General features: G+C 37.0%; 2 protein-coding genes across 2 annotated transcripts; both read right to left on the bottom strand.

Annotated features, from left to right (window-relative positions):
- Positions 1 to 19,943: 19,943 nt before the first annotated feature.
- LOC149162236 (putative receptor-like protein kinase At3g47110) lies at positions 19,944 to 20,552 on the bottom strand. The gene has a single exon (XM_089435128.1). It carries the CDS (start codon positions 20,550 to 20,552, stop codon positions 19,944 to 19,946), a length of 609 nt encoding a protein of 202 aa, XP_089291254.1.
- A 2,912-nt stretch (positions 20,553 to 23,464) lies between these two features.
- LOC149162235 (putative leucine-rich repeat receptor-like serine/threonine-protein kinase At2g24130) lies at positions 23,465 to 24,119 on the bottom strand. The gene is made up of 2 exons (XM_089435127.1): positions 23,921 to 24,119; positions 23,465 to 23,775 (listed from the first exon to the last, which is right to left on the bottom strand). The coding sequence occupies exons 1-2, from the start codon at positions 24,117 to 24,119 to the stop codon at positions 23,465 to 23,467; spliced, it is 510 nt and encodes a 169-aa protein (XP_089291253.1).
- Positions 24,120 to 25,255: the final 1,136 nt, after the last annotated feature.

Here is a 25,255-nt window from a genome sequence, read left to right as displayed (position 1 = left end):
GTCCTCTGAAAAAGGCGAAGCCTGAATCATCATTCAAGGTATTCGACAAACACCACAGATGAAAAGTCATCACATGATTCGACGGGTCTTCGCCAGGATTTCCATTGAATTTAGGAATGTCCAAGGGAAGCTTGTGAGGAATCGTTGGCCACCAATGGGCATAAGCAATTGGATCATTCGTTAATCGGTGCAGATCTGGTAATTCTAAAGTTGCCACGAATGGTAACTGTTGATTCAGGTTTGGCGAGGCGTACCCAGGATACGATGGAATCGTCTGAGCAGTAGGCCTCTGCATACCAGCATAATGTAATTGATGTTGGTATGACTGATACGGCTGGTGGACTTGACCACTGTAAAGCGGTTGATTTAACCCGTTTTGAATATACGGTTGTCCACTATTTGCAAAGATCTGTTGCTCAGATCCTTGGTACACCTGCTGGAATTGTGGTTGTTGGTATTGCACCATCCATGGCTGTGAAGCCATGTTCTGCTGTGCTATACTAACCGACGGACCAAGATGTGGGGTAATTGTACCCGTTTGGACCTGTGTTGTCCCGGCAGTTGGCGATTGTGGTTGTGTCACAGGGTCAAGGGGCTGCTGCATTACAACCTGAGGTTGACACACAACAGGCATCGTTTGAACTTGCGACACTGTTACAATAGCTGGCGTCGTCGGGATGCTGGACATAGGTACACATTGTTGCATAGAATACACAACTCTTGGCTGTTGGGGTAACATAGATACCCAACCACTTGTCGTAACTCTAGTAAAACCTGAATACGGTTGAGAACTGTCGTATGGGTATCCTCCCGGAGGGGGTAATGAAAGGGCATATTGCCCCCCATACGGTAACAATCCGGAACTCAAGGGTATGGTTGGCCCTTGGGTACTGGATGGCCCAAATTGACCTCCATAGGGATCAATTTGTCTAGTTTCAACATAAGAATTACCGGTTATTATTCCGGAAGAGCAAACTGGAGCATACCACACTGTCGAAATAGTCCCTGGGTGGACCCCTTCTAGCTATTGAGAGCTAGCTGGGACAGATGGTACGCCGGCGAACATCGTCAGAGTGGCGACAGGGAGTTTTGCCGTCGCTGTGTCGTTCGACACAATCCTAGATGTCGACGGTTGCTCAGACATTTTAAGTCTATCCAATAAATTGCCTAGCGATTCTACAGGAACTTCCACTGGTGATGGACAAACTTCTGATGTAGAAGCAAAAAGAGTGACACCTACTCCAAAATGAGTTGGAGTACTCGCTTGCGGGTCCTCTACAATTTCCTCTATCGCAATCAAACCAGGTGGAAGAGGAAGACTGTCAGGTCTGTAAAAGATTTCTAGTGCCGAAGAAGGGGTTGTTTTGACAGCGACAATTGTTTGAGGAACAATACTCTCTGGACCGGTTACAGATGGAACTAGTTCAGTAATGCAAGTATTTGTTCTCAGACCAGGATCAGTACTACCGTCCCTCTGTGGCTGTTGAACTTCTTCAATAGAGGCAGGGGTTCCAGAAATGCTTGGAGTAACCGGGATCTCAGATGTTGTTGGAACAGTTGTTCTAACTTTGATGGGAAATTTTGAACCGGTTAAGCGAGTTCGCTTTGTCCGTACTACTTTCGATTCCGGAGACAAAGACGGTTGACTCGCAAGCCTCCACGAACGACGAGGTTTTAATTGACTTTCTTCCACGGTTGCAGATTACTCGATCAACTAAAATACAAAAGGGGAATTATGTTTCCGAATTGAATGAATTTTATTAGACGCTTTTAGACACAACTTGCTTTTTCAGTTTTAAAGAGTCGAGAAAAAGCTAAAGATGACTCTAGTCTCCTTCGATGTTTTAACGAGCCCGAAGTGACAAATGCTCGGTTGGACTTTTTCTGTTATAGAGTCTGAAAAAGACCAAAAGAAACTGCTCTTGAGATCTAGGCAGAGGGTGTGCCAAACTTTTCGCAAAACCACAGAATACGTTTTACGGTACAGGTGGTCGATCTTCGTGAATGCTGTGTTCACTGCATTATGATCAGTAGGGCGGCCGACACGGCTTCCTAAGGATAAAGGATATATGCCTATAGGGGTCTCCCAATATATACGCGACAGTACGTGGGAGCACAAGTCTGTATTAGTGCTATCGTCCCTCAGGAGGAATCACCCACCTTCTTAGAGATCGACAGTCACTACGTTTAACGACGTCGGAACACGTCTCTACCTAGACCTCTACAATGAGCGTGATGTTGCAAAGCGTTGTTAGGTTCATTCAATATATTTTAAGTTGATCTTTTTTAAAGTTTGTCTTTCAGGATCACCACGAGATGTATTGGTACAAATTCCTAAATGTAGTCTAAGATGATAAGAAAGCTTTATAATCTTTCAACTTTGAAAATCCTAGCTACTAAGGGAAAAGAGAGCGACTATCTTTTCTCAAAGAGAAATCAGCACACTCTAATGCACTCTTCCTAAATCAAACATGCAATCTTATCAAAATGCAAAATGCACAATGCAGGTGTTTGTTTTCACTTTCTTAGTATAAATGCCTACAAAGAAAGCTTTTTGTACAACTTCGAATTTGCTTTTAAATGACTGAAAATAAACAAGTTTTCTTTTTCCAAAATCAGCAGGGTAGAAGAGATTACAATCACTTTGCGATTTCTTGAAAGAAATACTCGTTTTGACACTTAAAAGTGACAAATTCAAACCAATAAGCAAAAACAAATGATAATCAAACTGCAAACAGCCAATGAACTCTCTCCTAAGATCACAATCAATCAATCAATCAGATCTGAATCAAGGCTACAGGATGACTATTTCGCTCATGCAAAGGAAAACTGTAAATGATGCCACAAACACATAAAAACACTTACAGTCTTTTTGTACAAAAATGAGGCGGAATTCAAGCAAAGAAAAGGGGTTTTAGAGGTGGTACCTATGCTGGTTAAAGGCAGCAAAAACAGAGATCAAAACAGGGCAAAAGACAACAAGGAACCCCAGCTGCACAAGGCCACACTGGTTCAGCGCAGGTACAACACTGTCAGTTTGACATTCAACGCAGGTAGCCTTCACGGGACCTGTGTTGAAATGCAGACTGCCTTCACAGTGTCTGCGCTGAAAGGAGAAACTCTCATTTCCCTTGGTTTTCGGGTCATAAAATGCTCAAAAATCAACTGTCTCAGGCCAAATCAGAAACACAAGCAAGGTATAAACAGAGGGATGCTTTGAAAGGGTACTAAATACTATCACAAAGGATCATCAAGTCATTTGTGAGTCCATTGTTAAGATCATAGACAAAAACCCAGTGAAGGATCAAAGCAGCAACATTCTACTTTGCAAAGCAGTTTGATTGTTGCCGTTGAGTCTATGAAGTAAACAATGATGCAAGCTCAAACAAAATGACTAAAACAAAGTTCTTCCCCAGCGGAGTCGCCAATTTGTTGTGGGGAAAAATGCCTATGCAGGACGATCCTATCCACCTAAGGCGTGATAGTGCCTTAGCAACAAACGAATGCAGCTACTTCGGTTTCTTCCTTTATGAAATATGAAAGAGAGGAGATTGGTAGACTTATCGTTATCTTCCGGCTGTCCCTCGATCTAAATCCTCTCCTCTTTGCGTGTCCACAGCTACTTGCCTCCTTGCTTTTGCTCCCACGAGATCACAAGAGAACAACTACCTGTGACAAGAGAACAGCTACATGCAACAAGAGAAGGACACAATACAAAGGCAAATATACATATTCATAAATGATTCAGGATTAGAAGTAAATCAAATACACTAATGCAAATCATACAATAAACACCAGCATATAGGAAAGAACCAAGAAGCTTTATTGATTGATAAACAAGGTTCAGGAAGAGATACAACCCATAGGGTTCCAACCCAGCATCTCCTTCCCAGCAGAATGGAATTCCTTCTTCAGCCCCTTTCAAAGCATAAGCACCCAATGATCCAACCACAAACCAACAGCAATTCTTTGCAAATACAATCCAGCCTCCCTAGACCTCGTGAGAGAGCTCTATATATAGGAGTTTTGGAGAAAGGATGAGTCAGCTTGAGGCTTGCATGGAGCTGACTAGTGTCCTCTCCCACTTCAGTTCTTGAGTCCACTTAGAGGTTCTTGCTTCCACTTGGAGATTTGGAACCTCTTACTCATCATCAGTCGAATTCCCTGATCCAAGTGTCATTTTGGAAGCTTCCTGGGCATTGACACCTTGAGAAATGAGTCTGCCACATATCCAGTTACGCTCAGCGCAGGTAGCCTTCTTTGCAGTTGACATTCAGCGCAGGTAGACAGTGGAGCAGTTGACATTCAGCGCAGATGCTCAGTGGAGCAGTTGACATGATCCAGAATTGCCTTGTTTTTTAGTGTTTTCAGGTGGAGAACTTTTGTAAACTGTTGTGGTTTGCTGGCCTTGTTCCTCTAGGGGTAGGAACAACATGTTTAGGGACTTTGGATCCCTTAATTATTGACATCTCATGCTCAGTGATGCAAGGCACAAAAATGTCTATAACAACGTAGAACCATTTCACAGACATATGTCAAAAGGCAAAGGTTAAATCCTTTTTCCGAGCAAGAATTCACATGAGAAACAGTTGGAGCCACAAGCACAGAAAGAGAAGGGAGCAGGCATGCTACTCCCTCTGGAGGAACACAAGAACCTTCCACATCACATGGTCAGATGTTGGAAAAATAGCAAAGTGTGGAAGTGTCCTCATTAAGGATTCCAACTGAGCAAGACTAGGATATCAGAGAAAAGTACAAGGAAATAAAGGCCAGGATTGAAAGGTTAAAAGCCCAAAGCTATGCACAGTACCTTAAAATGGCTCCCACCAACCAAACAAGGCTTATGTCAGCCTCTGATGTGAAAGAAGGAAAAATGCAGATGACTTTCCCGAAGCCCACCACTCAACAGCCCAGATCAGCAACTGACTACCAGAAGATAGATTTTGAAGTGCTGGAAAAGGACATACATCTTTCTGACCAGATTGAATTGCATAAACAGACAAGAGAGATGGTATATTCCACTTTAACAAGCAAAGCCATTACAGCTTACCAGTTACAAAATTCGCTGAATAATATATTAGCACAGTTTCAACTAGAAAATGCCTCCTCACAAGCCAAAGATACTAGAATCAAGTCCTTGGAGGACTTAATCATAGAGTTGGGACATGATCCCAAAGATGTGAAAGCTGCAAAAAGGTTAATTAAAAAGAAGAATGATGACATATCTACTTTGAAAAACAACTCAAAATTCCACATCTTCATCATCCACAAACTGTAGAAGTCTTAGAAACTCAGAAGGAACGAGAAGAGCTTATGGACTTGGTCCTTAAGTTAAATGATCAGCTGAAAGAAATAGAGAAAGAATTAGACATAATGATTCAGTCCAAAGAGAGGGAATTTCCCACTACCTCCATAGCTACCATTCCCACAGTAACAACTGCAGTCCCTTCAACATTGGCAGCCTCTTTAGCACCAACAACTCCACTTGCTACAATACTTCCAGTCACAATAGAGTTTACAACTACAGGTACTTCAACAGAGAAAACAACAGAGTTAGTCAAAGACATGGAGGAAATGTCCATCCAGGCAATAGAGCTTAAGAGACTTAAGGAGAAAGTGACAAGCTTAGAAACTAATTGTCAACTTGCCCAAATACAGCAAAAAGAAGAATCACAAAAAGCCCTAAGGATGGGTGAGAGGATAAAGTTCCTTGAAAAAGATTTAACATTGTAAAAGCCACTAGGAAAAATTAAGGAGATGCTCTGTGCCAATATCATTGACTCTGTCAAAGATATTTGACCATCAATTCAAGTAATATTCGAGCAAATAGAACTGGTGAAAGTGGACACCGAAGTAATACAGAAGGTAAAGGAAGACCTAGGAGACCAACCTGAGGAAGCTAATCGACTCATCAATTTCTTGAAAAACAAGAATAGGTATGAACTAGATGAGCTTGGTGTGGAAGACATAACAGAATCCATCCTCAAAATCAAAAAGGTTCTCTCTAAAAGAAACCTTATGCTTAACTTAGAGAAAAAGTGCCATGACTTGCAAGTTGCTATCGACAGATTCTTGGAAAATCTTCTAATTTTGATAAGTAAAAGCCTTCCCAATCCCATGGTAATCAATGAAAAACTTATGACCCAAGTGGATTATATTGACAGACTAGAGAAATTGTTCAGAGAACAGGCAAGCACTTCAGGAGACAAAGCATTGTCGAGAGGGAAAGTATTATATGATACTTTATAAAATCTATTCTTCCTAGAGCACGAAGTGAAGCATTTATTTGTCATCAAGCCAAATTTTTCCAAATACATTGAGGCAGACAAGATATATAGAAGGATGCTCAAGGTAAAGTTGTCTGAGAATGAATGGTGGGTAACAATGACAGATTTACTATAAGTTACCACAGTAAATCTGAAGGCAGGTGAAAGGACAGATAAATAGGGTCAAAGAGTATCAGGTTAAAGAGTATTAGTCAAAGGTTAAAGACAAAGATGATTCCATCATACAAATATTAGCCAACTTAAAGATCTCAAAATTCGAACTGCAACAGCCAGCACAACTGATGAGCCCCAAAAATGGATAATTATTTGGGCTCATTCAACCTCCTAATTTGACTTAATCCACCATTCTCATTGGTTTATTGCATGTTTTTGATTATTTTTATGTTAATAGAGTGAATTTGGTTAGTCATTATGCCAACAAGTCTAATGGGTGCTTTGTGTAGCCTTTTTGGTCAACTTGGAGACAAAATTGAAGGTCTTAATGAGCACTTGGCAGCCAAATTCGTGGGAGAACAAGCTAGAGGATTTGTAGGAAGGTGTCCCCCTCGTTTATGGGCCCTTACCTCAAATTCTCCACCATCAGCTCGGAGTTCAAAGGCCACCAAATCAATGAGCACAAGGGCAGCCAAGCAAGCCAAGTAGGACTGCTGTTAACTACAAATCTTGGGCAGCCAAGTCCCTAAATTTTAGGAGGACTGTTGGGTCCTCAAATTGTATAAATAAGAAGGCTTAGGGCCTCATTTTGGTTAGCTAGTGGTTAGTAATTTTTGTAGCCAATAGTTAGTCATTTCATATTCTTGTTGTAGTCATTTTGTAGTTCGATTTGTAGGCCATAGATTAGTTTTGCTGTAAGCTCATTTTGAAGATCTCCTTGTGGACAGTTTTGATGTAACTCTTCATTCTTGTTTAATAAAGATGAATCCAGCTTTGCACCAGCTCTAAATCTCTCTTGGGAGGCTGTAGCTCTTGGGGTTGGGCCCATCTCAAGCGCCCAATACCTCCTTTGATTATCTTTATGTGTCTTTGCTGCATTCTTAGAATAAAATTTGCTGTTTAGATCTAAATCTTGTTTTGTTATTTAGTTTGTTTTTTGATGAGTAAAATAGATTTTCATGCACAGATTTATTTGATAGGTTGTTAACAGAAAAAGCTTCAAGAAAAGGGCCAACAAACATCTGTGGTTTCACCTCTCCCTTAGTGGGATCAGGAGCTGTGACTAGGATGACTTTGCTGCCCACAAAAACACTGACTTTGCTTTACCATGCAATCATTAGTGTTTGGTTTTCATTTGCAGAAGTTGGTTACATGTTCAGAGCTTTGAATGCTTCATTTCATAGTTAATATACATGGTCTCCTTGCAAATAAAGTTGTTGTCCATTCTTATTATTGTTCGCTAGATCATATTACGGTAGCATAACTAGATCTTTGTTTTTTTGCATGTCTTTGTTTGTTCAGTTTGGAAAACCACTTGCAGAGTACCTATTACCCTTCCTTACCTGCACATACTCCATCCAACCTACCTGCTCCACCCTCTAATTAGAACCCTTGCTTCACGTTTGCCATTCGCTCCCAAAACCCTAATTTTTGTGCAACATTCCTTCACTCTCCCTTCAACAAATCCAATCGCTCCTTAGCCTCATCCACCGAGCCTTAGACCTCTTCACATCCCTATTTCACCTCCATACTCATTCCTCCATCTTTTCCCTCCATCCATGCTCCAAAATCCCATTTCGAAACATCCTGTAGAAGAATTACAGAACATCCTGTAGAAGACTTACAGAACTTCCTGTAGAAACCCCTGCAGACTTCCTGTAGAAGTTCATAAACACGGTTGCATGGCCTCTAGACTTTGTGAAACTCTCAGAAAGAATGCTAGGGATCCCTTAGACCCTCTTTGTACCATCCCAACCTTTCCCAAAGCATTTCATCCCTTGATCCATCCCTGCACAGTGGAAAACTAGTTAGAAGCACATGCATGATAATTTCAACAACTTAAGCAAAAATACAAAAAGATGTTTTCTTTAGATAGTGATAACTTAGACACATGCATTTTACCTTCCTAGAAGTAATGGCATCTCTTCTCGTAGTTTTCATTCTCATTTTTGCATCAGTAGGACTAGTTGGTAGAATTAGGGTTTGCTAGGGTTTGCTAGGGTTTGTATTTCTTTTTGGCTTTCAGTTTCTTTCCGCAAGTAGATTAGCTTCCTTTGAGTTAGCTTTCGTCCATCAGTTAAAAAGATTCTTCTAAGAGCTCATAGAAGTTGGCTTGAGCCCCTAGCGAACTTGTGCCAGCTGACCAAGTGACAGTTGCGGCAAGAGCTAGTACTTGTGCATACAGCACCGTCGCTTCCAAGTTTGTTACGAACTACCGGGTTGATAAAATTAAAGAAGGGAGTTCCAGGAGTTGTAGCATTATTGCTACAATACTGGAGCCCACCAAAACCATAATAAAAGGGACAGCATGATTCAGTTTTCCATCTGTCTTTATCTTCATGCTTGAAGATATTTTGATTTCCTAGATTAATTCTCATATTGTTTGAAGATATTTTATAAATACTTCACCCTTCGAAGTATTGAGTGTGGATTCAAAGACATTTCTATAGACATTTTCTTCTCAAGTTAAGGAGCTATTGTAATCAAGACTGGATTGGCTTGCTAGATCAAGGAATAAAAGTAAAGACATTTCATAGGATTCTTGTGTAAAGCGGAAATCAAATAAGTATTCTCTCTCTCATGTGTATTATTGTTTCTCTTTATGTTTATTAATAATCATATGTGTCTCTATGAAATATGAATGTTAAACTAGGAATGATATTTCAGAACTGGCTTGAATGCTCTCTGTCTTGACTATTTACATTCTTAATGTTTTTTGCTAAACTATCTTAGTCTGGGAATTCTTGATTGCTCCCTTACTTCCGTAGTTTCCCCCCTAGGTCTATAGTGAAGGATTCTTAGTTGTCCTTTTCTCATGATCACTTCCCGCTCTTCATCTTGATCCCGGTCTAGGGATTCTTCATTGCCCTTTCACCCTGGTTAGGACTACCTCATCCATTAGAACCTGAAGATTTGCCTTTTGCTTTGCTAGCCTACCCTGTGAACTCTTCCTTTAGTGATTGATCTAATCCAGTTAAGTCATCCTTTGATTGACTCCATAGCCCAATGGCTTGAAAGCCTTGCTTTGTCCATTTGTTCCTAGAATTCCACCACCTAACCAAAATCAAAACCTTATGAGAACTAAGAACTAGCCTAAAATCCCACCAAAACAAAGTTAAATTATAAAGAGAGAGCCCTCTCTAGACTTAGGTTGGCTAGAACCCGAGTCTAAAAGATTAGGTTTGTGGTTACCTCAGATTATTCCTTCTTTTGATAACTTCTAGGTAAGACTTCTGAGTGATAACACCTTCCAAGGTGCCTATTATTATAGGTTTCCAAGGGGCGCACTCACCCCACTTTCCGTGTGTTATAACCGTTCATGCACCTTCCTTGACTTGCCGCAACTGTCACACCCTTGCTATCAACAGGGACATCTTACTTGCCTCTGTGTGAAATCGTGGTCAAGGCGATACCATACGACCCACTGCTGGAACTCCTACACCAAATGGTCTGAGGTCTAATTGGGGCTTCTTACTGGGGAGATCCCCTGGGATGTTGGCGGGTCCAACCCCGTCAACACAACCCTCACTTATCTTAGTCAATCTAGTTATAAAGATAGGTTTCAAAATTATATCACTCATTATTATTCTCATGGTCTATTCCTTCAACCACATATTTTAATTTTTTTATCAATCTTGTAGATGTCCTAGGCACTGGTCCCTTTGTAGCTAGGAACTGTCTCCAGGGTTACAAAAAACCAACAATTTGGTTAAATTTCTAGCCAGGTTTTGGGTAAAAGTGATCAGAAAAAAAAGTAATTAGGAAAAATTCAATAACTATAATGTTTAAACTATTTCTTTACAAATTCCTCTGGCATAAGTAGGATACCCTCAACATGGGAAAGGGAGTGCCGACATGAATCCAAGTGGTTACAATTATCAAAGATAAGAGGTCGGTTTTTTGGATGGTCCATGAATAATAAATATAGGCTTCACTTAATGTCACAACTAAGAAGGAATTGAGGGTCATCAATATATTTTAAGGTCAATTTTGTGGGTTATCAATACAGCTCAATGAGAATTGAAAATCACTGGATTGGATAAGATCAATAAGCCATAGTGTAATGAAATCAAATAAAACATTATCCTCGGGCATATGCATGGTATTTTATGCTCATGTTGTTATAAACCCCTGCCCTTAGGCCTCCTTTCCTCTTCCCTACTAGTTCTCTCCATAGCCCTTTTCATGTTCTCTTCATAGCCACACTGGACCAAGTTATATTAAATTTTTAAATAATATTTACATATATTGAGTACATCTTGGAAGGTACAACCACATGGTACATAGAAAATGTGTTTAGCACAATTAGATTCCTAACCACTCACAAGTTGGGACTTGGTCTTGAGTTATACACTAGGAATTGACTTGAAATATTTACATGACTTTCACATATGTTCATTTATTTAAGCTCATATTGTTTGACCCTCATCATAATGACTTCTTTACAATTTATACATAATTTAATTAAACATATCCAATGGGCCAAAGATAGAGTATAAGCTTTGAGATACTCCTATAATATGATCAACAAGGAGAATATAACAACACCTAGAGATGATCATCCAAGAGTAATAGACATTGGAAAATCCTTACTCATGAGCTACATTACTTGATCAAGTACCCAATGGGACGCATACCAATACTACTCCTTGCCTTGATAGGAGTTGTAGCTTTCAACATAGAAGCAACTACTATATATGCATCCCTTAAGATTCCTATAAAAGAAACATTACATCCTTTACAAGGAGAATCATTATAAGTATCCCAAGAAGAAACCAAACATATTCATTACATTTTCATTAATGGGATTAGCAATTTAAGGATTGAAATTTTCGTGTAAGTTGAGAGCCATATGTGTGAGCCTTTTCCATAAAATATCAATTTCATATTTAGTTGTCACTCTATATTTTTTTCAAACAAATAGGTGAACTACTACGAATCATAAACAAACCATCATAATTAGATCAATAAAAAGCACAAGAATTTGTAGATAACATTCATCAATGTTGTAAACCTTGCAAACAATCTACCAACAGCAAGGTAAATTGAGCAGACTATCTTTGCTTCCACCTAGTATTGACAAAAATAGATGGAAATGTTCCATATGGCATTATAAAATGATGAAAACTTGGAGAATAATATGCCCTTTAGAAATGAACAATCCTAAACATTCTACTTTTTAAAGCTCTTGCAGTACATCATCGAAATTTGACTAAGTAGTGGTTGGTTAGGTTTTAATTTCCAATGCTTAAATTGCATTTTTGAATTCATTAACAGATTCAATACCTTGAAAAAACCTATCACACCTGACTTGTGCAATCTCAACAACTCATATTTGTGAAACCACCAATTAGTTTAAATTTCTAGCTAGATTTTGGGTTAAAGTTATCAGAAAAAGGTACTTTGGAAAAAATAAAAAAGTATAATGTTTAGACTATTGTTTTATGAATGCCTCTGGCATAAGTAGGATGCCCTCAACATGGGAAATGGATTGCCGACATGAATCCAAACGGTTGTATTTATCAAAGATAGGAGGTTATGTTTTTGGATGGTCCATGAATAATCAATAGAGGCTCCACTTAATGTCACGATTAAGAAGGAATTGAGAATAAAAAATGATTGGATTGGATGAGATCAATAGACCATAATGCAGTTAAATCAAAGAAAACATTGTCCTCAGGCATATGCATGGTGATTGATGGTCATTGTCATATTTTCTCTTCCCTGCTAGTGAAACCATATCCCTTTGCATGTTCTTTCCATAGCAATGCTAGACCAAATTATATTACATTTTGAAATAATATTACATAGCTTGAGTACATCGTGGTATGCACTACCACATGGTACATAGAAAACATGATTAGCATAATTAGATGTGTAGCCACTCATGGTTTGGGCCTTGGCCTTGAGCTATACACTAGGAATTGACATGAAATATTTACATCAATTACACACATATTCATTTATTTAAGCTCATATGGTTTGAATCCCATCATCATAATAACTTATTTACAACTTATATGTATTTTAATTCAATAGATCCAAGGGGTCAAAGGTAGACTAATTACATTGACATACTGCTACAATATTATCAAAAAGGAGAAAAGAACAAATCTTAAATATGACCATCCATAGAATAATAGACATTGGAAAATCCTAACTTATGAGTTATATTACTTACTCTAGAACTCAATGGATGCATACCAATACTACTCCTTGCCATGATAGGAGTTGTAGCTTTCAACATAGAAGGAACTACTATATATGCATCCCTTAAGGTTCCTATAAAGGAAACATTACATCATTTATAAGGAGAATCATTGGAAGTATTCCAAGAAGAAAAAAAAACATATTCATTTCATTTTCATTAATGAGATTAGGAATATAGGGATTGAAATTTTTGTGTAAACTGAGATCCATTTGTGTGAGCCTTTCTCATAAAATATCAATTTCATATTTAGTTGCCACTATATAATTTTTTCAAGGACATAAGAAAACTACCACGAATCATAAATAAACCATCATAATTAGATCAATAAAAAGCACAAGAATTTGTAGACAACATTCATTGATGTTGTAAACCTTACAAACAGTCTACCAACAACAAAGTAAATTGAGCACACTATCTTTAATTCCATGAAATTTCCACCGAACATTAAAAATGCAAATCCAAATATTATAAATTATATTTTATAATTATTACTATAAACCACTAAAATAATATCTTAATAAATAATAATTTTTTTTAACGATTAAATAAAAAATAACTTATAAAAAGTTCTTAAAAAATATGTTTATTACTTTTTCCAAAATATATATATATATATATATATATATAACTTTTTTCTAAAAAAGAAACCATTAAAAAATGATCATATTAAAAATTTAGAAAACACATTTATATTAATTAAACAACTTATAAAAAGATCTTTAAAAAAAATTGTTTATTATTTTTTCCAAAAAATATATATATATTACTTTTTCCAAAAGAACAATCCATTAAAAAAATGATCATATTAAGAATTTAGAAAACAAATTTATATTAATTAAATAATAATATATGTTATTTTAAGAAAGGAAAAATATTTTAATTAAATCATTATTTAACTGAACAAATCTCTTCACCACATAAGAATATAAAAAGCTAATTAACTAGAAAATATCTCCCGATTTAACTATATCCAATTTAACTGGGTATAATTAACTATTTCTAAAAACCTATAATCACACTTGCAACAAATGAAAATGCAAAACTAATCATCTAATCTAAACTAATCATTTTCCTCCACAACATGACCTATTCAGATTCAGAAATGGTTTGGTCAGTCACCTGTTCAAGGTGGTTCAACTCATTTGTTGAATTCTTATGGATTTTGGCGACTAGCTGCTCTAGGGATGCTTCAACCTCTCGAAGAGTCGGTCGTTCATGAGGATCCCCTTTACTGCACATCACACCTATCTTCGCCAACAACACAACAATTCCATGACCCATAACATCATGTGATCCCTGTTCTTCATCCTCTTCTTCCTTTCTAATCTCCTCCACCAAGGTACTGTCAATCACCTCCAACAATCCGTCTGGGAATGCATCGCCCACCCAACTCTACAATGATTGCCCTTCTTCTGATAACACTGCATTTGTGGGCCTCTTTCCTATTACCATTTCCAATACCAAGATGTCGTAGCTGTATACGTTCCCTTTCATGGACGGGCTACCTCCTATACCATATTCTGTAATCAATTATATATATATATATATATAACCTTTATTAGTGAGTCATAAATCAGAGATCATACACTAAACACAAAACTGTCTTCGTTTGATTACTGAAGCAATTTTTATACATAGCAGAGAACTTTCTGGAGTCAGTGGAGCTATGACTTCTCCAGGAAGCTATCCATTTCTCAATACGTCCGCCGAATCCTCCAGAACATTCTAGCAACTGCATTAATGGTAGGTGGTTGGAATTAATGTCTTCCAACATTCCCCCTTAATTCCAACCATATGACAAATATACTATAACATGATATATAAGACACTGTAAACATACTCTCTATTGTCATGCCTGCTGGTCTAAGTCTCAGCTAGGCTTACATTATAATATTGATTTTCTACAACACATAACTTACTTCTACAAAACTCAAATTTTGCCTTCCCAAGAGGCTTAGTGAATATTTCAGCTACATTCTCATTTGTATTACAGTATATTAGAGAAATTTCTTTTGATTGGACATTTTCTCTTATAAAATGATATTGTGTGTCTATATGTTTTGACCTTGCATGACATACAAGATTGTTCCCCAGTTTGATGGTGCTTTGATTGTCTCATCTGATCATTGTAGGTTCTTGTTGACCTTCATCAACATCTTCAAGTATTCTTTTGAGCCATATAGCTTCATAGGTGCCACTACATAATGCTTTGTATTCTGCTTCAGTTGATGACAAGGAAACTATTGTCTGTTTCTTACTGCTCCATGATATAGCTCCCGATCCTATGTTGAAGATGTATCCAGTGGTGGATCTCATCTCATCTGGATTTCTAGCCCAGTCAGAATTAGAATGACCTGTCAATTCAACATTACAAGCATTAGTACATTCAATACCAAAACTAATAGTTCCCTTTAAATATCGAAGGACCCTTTTTGCAGCTATCCAATGGCTTTCAAGAGGCTTAGCCATGAATTGACTAAGTATGCTTACTGCATAAGCAATGTCTGGTCTAGTGGTAATGAGATAATTCAGACTTCCCACTAATTGTTGATACAATGTTCCATTCACTTCTTTTGTTCCGTCATCACTTCTTAATTTGATATTTTGTTCCAATGGAGTACTCACTGCTTTACATCCATTTATATGAAATCTCTTTAGTACTTCATTTGTATATTTGCTTTGTGTGATTAAGGTTCTTCCATCATTTCTCCATACTTCAAGACCTAGACAATAGTGCATCTCACCAAGATCCTTCATCTCAAATTCCTATGATAACTTCATTTTTATATCTGTAATTAATTTATCAGCACTCCTTGTTATTATTAGATCATCAACATATATAGAAAGTAATACTATATCCCCATTTTTGTTTGTCTTGACATACAAATTAGGATCATTTTTACTCTTTTTAAATCCTTGTTGAAAGAAGAATTTGTCAATTTTCTCATACCAATATCTGGGGGCCTGTTTTAGTCCATATAAGGCTTTTTTTAACTTGCATACAATATGTTCTTGACCCTTTTTTACAAATCCTTCTGGTTGAACAAGATAAATATCTTCTTTTAAGTCACCATTTAGAAAATCTGACTTTACATCTAATTGATGTAGCTTCCAATCATATTTAGTTGCTAATTCTATCATTATTCCGATTGTATTCATTTTTGCAACCGGAGCAAAGGTATCTTCATAATCTATACCTTCTTTTTGTGAATAACCTTTTGCAACCAATCTTGCCTTATACTTGTTTATGCTACCATCTGCATTAAATTTTGTCTTGTACAACCATTTTGATCCTATAGGGACTTTATTTTCAGGTAATTTTGTTAATTCCCAAGTTTCATTTTTTATTATAGAATCATATTCTTCTATCATAGCTTCCATCCATTCTTTATGATTTTTGGCTTGTTCATAATTTAAGGGCTCGAAAACAGTCATTACTTGAGTCATTAAAGCATAATATTTATACCTGATGGGGGTTTGAATCTGTTGTGTTGACCTTCTCAGAGGTTCATTACTTTGTGGAGTACCTTCTCCTTTTCTTCTCTGTGGAGTGCCTTCATCACTTCTTTGTGGACTTTGATTCCTTGATGTGTCTTTTGGAATGTCCATGTGTTCTTGTTCTTGAGTTGATTCTACAACTTCTTCTTCTTCCTTAAAGCTTTCATAAGAAGAATGCCATGTATTATGTTCATCTTCTTTCATTTGTTTATCTACATTCTCATGAAATATAACATCTCTACTTGCAAAGACCTTGTGAGTACTTGGATCATACATTTTATATGCTTTTTGATCAGTGCAATATCCAATAAAAATACATTTGATGGCTTTGGCATCTAACTTTCTCCTATCCTCTTTAGGAATATGAGCAAAGGCCTTGCATCCAAATATCCTTAAATGACTAAATTTAGGTTTAAAACCATAAAATGCTTCAAATGGTGTTTTGTGCTTAAGATACTTAGTAGGACTTCTATTTTTAAGATATACCACTATATTAATGGCTTCAACCCAAAAACTATTAGAAATTCCTTTACTTTTTAACATACTTCGAGCACATTCAACTAATGTTCTATTCTTTCTTTCAGCTACTCCATTTTGTTGAGGTGTATGTGGTACTGTAAATTGTTGCATAATTCCATTTTGTTTGCAATATTTGATAAAAGCTCCTGAAGTGTATTCACCACCTTTATCAAATCGAAGAATTTTAATGCTCTTTCCTGTTTTCTTTTCAACCATACTCTTGAATTCTTTAAAGTATTCAAACATGTCACTCTTGTTTCTTATAAAGTACACCCAGGTGAATCTAGTGCTATCATCAATAAATATAAGAAAGTAATATGCTCCACCAAGTGACTTAGTTTACATTGGACCACATACATCAATATGCACTAGTTCAAGTATTTCACGTTTTCTTCTATTTTCATGCACAGGAAATTCTTCCCTATGTTGTTTTCCTAGTGCACAACCTTCAAATTCAAAGTGTTCACCCTTTATAATTGGAAGACCTTCTACCATCAATTTCTTTTGTAGTAACACTAGGTCATTATGATTTAAGTGTCCATACCTTTGATGCCAAAGTTCTATAGTTGACATGCCTGTTGATGCCAAAGCTTGATGCCCATTCTTCATTACATCCAACTTGTATAAGCCTCCAACTCTCATTCCTTTTGCAACAACCTTGTAGTTGTCCTGCACATCCTTTACCAAACAATGTGATTTCACAAATTCAACTTTTAAATGTTGATCTGTGATAGTAGAGACTGAAATTAAGTTCTTCTTTAATCCTGGAACATACACCACATTTTGAATTTGTTTTTCTTGTCCATTAGGCATCATAACACTTATATTACCATATCCTTTAATTTCATGTGATCTATTATCTCCTAAATAGATGTGTCTACCATTATTGATTTCATAATAAGTATCAAACCAATCTCTTTTGCATGACATATGGATTGATGCACTAGAATCTAAAAACCAAGCATTATCATCATCAGTTTCTGCTGATAAAGCAACATTGGACACAAACAATTTAAGACTGCTAACATCTTGACTAATTGCTTCATCTCTATCAACATAATTTCCTGAATGTCTTCTTTGTTTAAATTGATCAAACCTCCTTTTCATGCAATTCTTAGCAAAATGACCAGGTTTTCCACAGTAATAACACACATCATCTCTACTTGATTTGGCATTTGTCCTTGGTAAAGGGGTACCTTGAAATGATTTTACTTGTGGCTTTTTGCCTTTATTTTTCTCCCACTATTTGCCTTTGAAGGACTGCTTCCCTTTGGCCATCAATGCCAAATTTGAATTGGGATATTTTTGTTTAAGTCTTCTTCTCCGCTCTTCTTCCTGCATAAGTATACCTGCCAACTCATCAAAATTAGGAGCCTTCTCTCTAGCTGAAAGACCAGTTATAAGCATTTGATATTCATCAAGCATTCCATTTAATGTCACAGTAACCAAGTTTGTACTAGATACTGATTCACCAATGTCACCTAATTTATCCTTTAGATCTTTAATTCTAGAAATAAAATCACTAACACTTTCATTTTCTTCCATCTTAATTGAAAGAAGCTTACTCTTTAAATACAATATTCGATTTGTAGTCTTCGTCTGATACAAATTTTTGAGAGTGTCCCATGTCTCCTTGGATGTTTTGCACTCTCTAATGTGTGGAACAATGTTGTCCTTAACCGTCATCCACAAAAGCACCTTTGTTTTGTTTTCCCGTCGCTCCCAATTTGAATTGTAGCATCTATGGCTTGAGGGGACACTGGCTTAACTTCAGCTTCAGACACAATCGCCCATGTATTGTTGCCTTCTATCAAAGTCTGCAACTTAAACTTCCAATTTGCATAATTTTCACCATCTAACTTGTTAGATTCAGTTAAATAAGATTCTGCCAATACATTAGCCATTTTCAATAAGCTTATAAATCCTTTAGTACCAACCACCAAATTTTTCAAAAATATAAACTCTCAATAATAAATCATAAAATTTTATCCAATATATGGCTGCGTTCTTTTTTTCTTTTTTTACAAAACAGGTTAATAGATTTCTAACAACATTCTATCAAAGGCACTTCAATATTTTAGAACAAGTATCAAACATTGAAAAATCGACTCTATTTCATGTGAAAGTAAGTCGTTCGACCAACAGAGTGTAAGCACATTCAATATTTCATCGACAACATTTTGACAACTGTGTAGAAAACTACGAGAACGTGCTTTGAAAATCGAGGCCCATCGGCCTTCATCTTTAAAGATAAAATTTTGTTACAGACTGCTTCAGAGTTACAACAGCACATATAAAAAAACAAAACACAGGTCAGGTGTACAGCTACACCCTTCTCCCAAATCGATTTACACCGCCGCCTCAGCAAAATGCTTTCTTCAGAACTTAACACAACACAGATTATATATAAAAAAAAATCGGCAGAGTGATGCTCTAGTCAAAATGACAAAATCTTAACCACGATACACAACACCATAAGCCAAAAAAATGATGGACTGATAACATCAAGCAACTGGTGAGAGTTTAGTTTTCCCTCACTGCACCAGCACAAACTTATGCACAACTACCCTCCACGCTTCCGCTGTGCCACAACTCATTCTTCTCACACCTCCAGCCTCTCTGGAACGCACCCTCTCAGAAGAACCTTGCAGCACTCAACCTCACCTCGCTCTGATACCAAATCAGAGATCATACACTAAACACAAAACTGTCTTCATTTGATTACTGAAGCGGTTTTTATACATAGCAGAGAACTTTCTGAAGTCGGTGGAGCGGTGGCTTCTCCAGGAAGCAATCCATTTCTCAATGCGTCCGCCGAATCCTCTAGAACAATCTAGCAACTGCATTAATGGCAGGTGGTTGGAATTAATGTCTTCCAACATCATATATAATCCCATATCAGTATTTATATATAAAACATTTATCACTGACTCAAATATTTCCCATATACAGCATTGCTCAATAAATCTAGTGTATCAGTGTTTACCTGGTGCAATGTAACCAACAGATCCGATCATATGACTAGAGGTGTCCCTTGAGGCTACTGTTGTTGAATCATTCATGAGGCGTGAAATACCGAAATCCCCAACATGAGCCGTCATCGTCTCATCCAGTGAAACGTTGGAAGGTTTCAGATCACAATGAACAATGGCTGGAGAACAGTGATGGTGAAGATATGCCATTCCATGAGCCATGTCCTTGAAAATGCTGAGCCGTATTTTGAGATCCATCCTGCAATTATTTTCACTACAATGCAAAAGCTTATCCAAGCTTCCCTATGACATGAACTCCATAATCAAAGATTTGACCTGCAAACCTGAACATACACCCACCATTCTCTCCAGATTTCGATGTCGGACTTTGCCCAATGTCTTGCATTCTTTTATAAGTCTCTTGTATGCACCTCCAGATGTGGCGCAGTGAATAACTTTGACAGCAATGATTGTGGCATTGTCTAATACGCCCTTATACACTGACCCATGAGCGCCACGTCCCACTAGGTTATCGGGGCTGAAACCATTAGTTGCTCTGTTAACCTCTTCCTCACTTACAATCTTCATCTCTCGGAGTTGGCTCCTGAGCACCCTGCCTAATCTCGCTGAAATAGTTTCCAACGATGCAAACTTTCTACTAGGAAAATATATCGAAACCATGAAGGCTAGGCAAAATACCAATAGCAAAGCTAAACCAACAGCAGTGGCCACGATAACTACCCGTCTTTTGGAATCATGATGGTGCCTTGTCGTCAATTTACAATGAGGTAACTCTATCCATCTACCACAGAGTCCAGTGTTTCCTAAGAACGATGTAAAATTCAGTTTTCTGAAAGCTCCAGAGGATGGTACTTCTCCCGTGAAGTTATTGTATGACAAGTTTAAATGCATAAGATTCTGTAATTTCTCTGTAGAGCGAGGCAGGGGACCGGAAAGCTTATTGAAAGAGAGATCCAAATCTTGAAGTCCTACAACTTGATCGATTGATGTCAGAATTGTGCCGTCCAATGAATTGTAAGAAAGATTAAGGTAATCCAGTCTGGCACAATTCACTTATTGGCTGGGTATGGCCCCCACGAAAAATTGTTGGCAGACAGATCAATTGCGAGAACCATTTGCATTCCTCCCAGTTCGGTAGGCACCTTTCCTGTGAGCGCATTATGTGAGACATTAATGTAGAATTGTAGGTTATGAACGCTGGCCACTTTGGATGGCATCAAGCCACTTAGCTTGTTGTAACTAAGGTCCAGAAGCTCGAGACTGGAACAATCACCGATACTGTCCAGTATATTACCACTGAAATTGTTATAGCTGATATTTAATTTTCCTAGCTCCTAGAAACTTGCAAAAACATGATGAATTTCTCCAGAAAAGGTATTTTGAGAAAGGTCCAGTTCATACAAAGCTTTCAATTGAATGAATTGATAGGGCATATTACCTTCCAAGTTATTCCCGCCGAGTTCCAACGCTTGAAGGGCAGAGAGCCTTCCAAGTGCAGAAGGAAGGCCTCCAGAGAGCAAATTGTCCCCTAGATTTAACACGATCAATCCAGTGAGGTTGTTCATCTCCTCGGGTATCTTACCAGTGAAACGCTTCTCACACAAAACAAGATAAAGCCGATTTTGAGAAAGACAACCTATGTTTCCAGGTAAGTCGCCCTTGAGATGCTTGAGATCATTGCTGCCAAGTTCGAGTACTTGCATATTGGTGCAGTTTGAAAGTGCTCCAAAGATGGAAATGGATTCCTCACTATACAAATGATTATCATGAAGCCTAAGCATCTGTAGAAGACGGAGCTTTCCAAATTCCTGAGGTATGCCTCCCATTAAGAAATTTTGAGAGAGTTCGAGCCATAAAAGTTGAGAGAAATTTCCTAAAGATTTCAGAATGATACCATTTAATTCGTTTCGCCAGAGCAGCACATACTCTAAATTTGAGAGCTTTGTACCTATCTCCCACGGGATTTCTCTAGTAAGCCTGTTGTTAGACAAAATTAATGTGCGTAACTCCGTGAAATTAAGCAGTGAAGGCGGGATTTCTCCACTGAGCTGGTCTGCTTGAAGATGCAGACCTTTAATTCTAGTGAGCATGCCAAGCTGAGAAGGGATAGTGCCGCTAAGGAAGTTATTTCCTAAAACCAGATAGGGATTGAAATTTTTGTGTAAATTGAGAGCCATTTGTGTGAGCCTTTTTCATAAAATATCAATTTCATATTTAGTTGCGACTATATAATTTTTTTCAAAGACATGAAAAAACTACCATGAATCATAGACAACCCATCATAATTAGATCAATAAAAGGCACAACAATTTGTAGACAACATTCATCAATGTTGTAAACCTTGCAAACAATCTACCAACAACAAGGTAAATTGAGCACTCTATCCTTGCTTCCACAAAGTATTGAGAACATTAGGAATACAAATCCAAATAGACAAGATTGAGGGTTCCTTAAGTCTAGAATAAATGTATTATTGCCAAGAATAAAACAAAAAACATTTAACGAATCAATATACATATTTAGAATGCATACATAAAACAAAACAAATGTCAATAAAACAAATGTCAATCCATGAATGTACTATTGAGTATCCCATTTGTGGTGGTCCAAAGTATGATGATAGCCACCAGTTGTAATATTCATGTGTAAAATAACTAGTAATATTGAAATACAAATTATAGGCCACTATTAAATTGACAATAAAACTTTCGAAATGATGGTCTAAGCTATCATCATACATGAATTAGCCCCTGACAACTTGTCAAAATTACATCATTATAGAATTTTATAATTATATTAAATCTCTATATAAGAAAAAAAGAAAAAATAGCATATCAATTTTATTTATAAAATAAGCTAATAAAATGCAAATCCTAAACCATTAACTATACATAAATCCCAAAATTAATACATAATTTTTACTTTACTATAAATTCTATTCAATAACAATTATTCTTAAAAACTTAAAAAATAAAAATAAAAAAATATGATAATAATAAGAAAATAGACTAGCTCAAACTATTTATAAAACTGTTCTCAATATAATCTCTTTCCACTTAATATTATAAATTGTAGTCTATGATTATCACTGTGAACCACCCAAAAAAATATCTTAATCAATAATCATTATTTTTAATGATTAAAAAAATATTTTAACTTATAAACAGATATTCCAAAAAATGTATGTTGTTTTTTTCCTATATTGAAAGAAGATTTCATATAGAAAAAAATCGATTAAAAAAATAATCATATTGAATTAAAAAATTAAAAAACACATTATATTAATTAAATAATAATATAGATTATTTTAAAATAGAAATTTTATTTTGATTATATAAACACATTTATATTAATTAAATAATAATATATGTTATTTTAAGATAGAAAAATATTTTAATTACATTATTAATTAACTGAACAAATCTCTTCACCACATAAGAATATAAGAAATTAATTAACTAGAAAATATCTCTAGATTTAACTATATCCAATATAACTAGATACTTCTAAAAACTTATAATCACACTTACAATAAATGAAAATGCAGAACTAATCATCTAATCTAAACTAATCATTTTCCTCCCAATATATGTGCTGACCACTAATCATTTTCCTCCACATATATGTACTAACCATTAAATGGAGCAACGTAATCTAATCATTTCCTTCCACAACATGCCCTAATCAGATTCAGAAATGACCTCGTCAGTCACCTGTCCAAGGCGGTTCAACTCATTTTGTGAATTCTTATGGATTTTGCCGACTAGCTGCTCTAGCGATGCCTCAACCTCTCGAAGAGTCGGTCATTCATTAGGATCCTCTTTGCTACACATCACACCTATCTTCGCCAACAGCACAACAATTCCATGCCCCATAAATTCACTTACATCAGGTTCTTCATCCTCTTCTTCCATTCTAATCTCCTCCACCAAAGTCCTGTTAATCACCTCCAACAATCTGTCGGGGAATGCATCACCCACCCAACTTTGCAACGATTGCTCTTCTTCTAATAACACTTTATATGTGGGCTTCTTTCCCGTTATCATTTCCAGTACCAAGATGTCGTAGCTGTATACGTCCCCTTTCATGGACAGGCGGCCTCCTGTATCATATTCTGTAACCAATTTTATATATATAAAACCTTTATTAGTGACTCACATATAATCCCATATCAGCATTTATATATAAAACCTTTATCACTGACTCAAATATTTCCCATATACAACATTGCTCAATCAATCTAATGTATCAGTGTTTACCTGGTGCAATGTAACCAACAGACCCGATCACATGACTGGAGGTGTCCCCTAAGGGAGCTGCTACTATTGAATCGTTGATGAGGCGTGAAATCTTGAAATCTCCAACATGAGTCATCATCATCTCATCCAGTAAAACATTGGAAGGTTTCAGATCACAATGAACAATGGCCGGAGAACAATAATGGTGAAGGTATGCCATTCCATGGGTCACGTCCTTTGAGAATGCTAAGCCGTCTTTTCAGATCCAACCTGCAATTATTTTCCCTACAATGCAAATGCTTATCCAGGTTTCCCTCCGACATGAACTCCATAATCAAATATTTAACCTGCAAACTTGAGCCTACGCCCACCATTCTCAGCAAAATAAGTGACCGTTGTTCTCCTCCTCCGACTTGCATATAGGACACAAACCAGGACTGTGCCATCCCCTCTTCTTTAAGTTTTCCCTGGATAAATTCTTGTTATGGAATGATAGCCAAGCGAAGAAAATCATTTTGGAAGGGCATCCAGCCTTCCAAAAGACACACGGGAAAAAAGGATTGTGAGGGGGCTTCTTTTGGCGAATTAAATTCTGATATACATCTTTGACACAGACAATATTCATCCCTTTCGAATTTTTCCAGATGAGACAATCATATTCCATTGAGCGAAAAATGCCACAGTTCCTTAGGCACATCCTGATGTGTTCCCATTGAAGAGCAATCACACCTCGCATTTCCAGATTTCCTGCATCTTTCCACAGTGGAATAGGTCCCTGCCAGTCAGCAATCAAACTGTTCCAAAAGAAAAGACCCTTTCTATGGAAGAACTTTAATAAAGATTTAGGCACATTGATCTCCTTGGCACCGCTCAAGAACTGGTCTTTTCCAATAAGGATCTTGTTGCCAGTTTGGAAACGCCAAATTAAGTTCTTCAAAAAATAACTTTCTATCTTACGAAAGCTAAGCCAAATCGATGAACCATATGAGGCGCTGATCCTTCCCGCCCTAAACCAGAAAGATAAGTCCTTCCTGCCCAAGTATTTCTTCTACATTGTGATATTCCATGGTCCTTCTCCATGAATCACTCTCCTCAACGACTTGCATAAAAGGGCCTTCCCAAAAGTGCACATATCGAGCAAACCCCATCCCCCCATACTCTTTGGCATCGAGATACTGGATAACTTTGAGAGATGATATTTCCTTCTTTCTGCTTGACCACCCCAAATAAAATTCGTTGTTAATTTGTTCATATTTTGAATTATACTCGCAGGAAGAAAATATAAATGTTCCCAGTAAACTGCAAGTTGATTTAATACTAATTGCGCCAAGATCACTCTTCTCGCCAGAGAAAGGC

This window comes from Pinus tabuliformis, chromosome 5_2 (genome assembly GCF_031772625.1).
Source record: "Pinus tabuliformis cultivar Carrire ecotype Pingquan chromosome 5_2, CPIR1, whole genome shotgun sequence".
NCBI classification, from domain to species: Eukaryota; Viridiplantae; Streptophyta; class Pinopsida; order Pinales; family Pinaceae; genus Pinus; species Pinus tabuliformis.
This window is presented reverse-complemented; position numbering and strand designations above follow the sequence as displayed.

Coding starts and splice junctions, on each gene's coding strand:
- LOC149162236 (XM_089435128.1), bottom strand. CDS start 20,552: ATGCATTTAAACTTGTCATACAATAACTTCACGGGAGAAGTACCATCC.
- LOC149162235 (XM_089435127.1), bottom strand. CDS start 24,119: ATGGCATACCTTCACCATTATTGTTCTCCGGCCATTGTTCATTGTGAT. Junction 23,776..23,920: donor TGTTGGTTACATTGCACCAG/GTAAACACTGAT, acceptor AATTGGTTACAG/AATATGATACAGGAGGCCGC.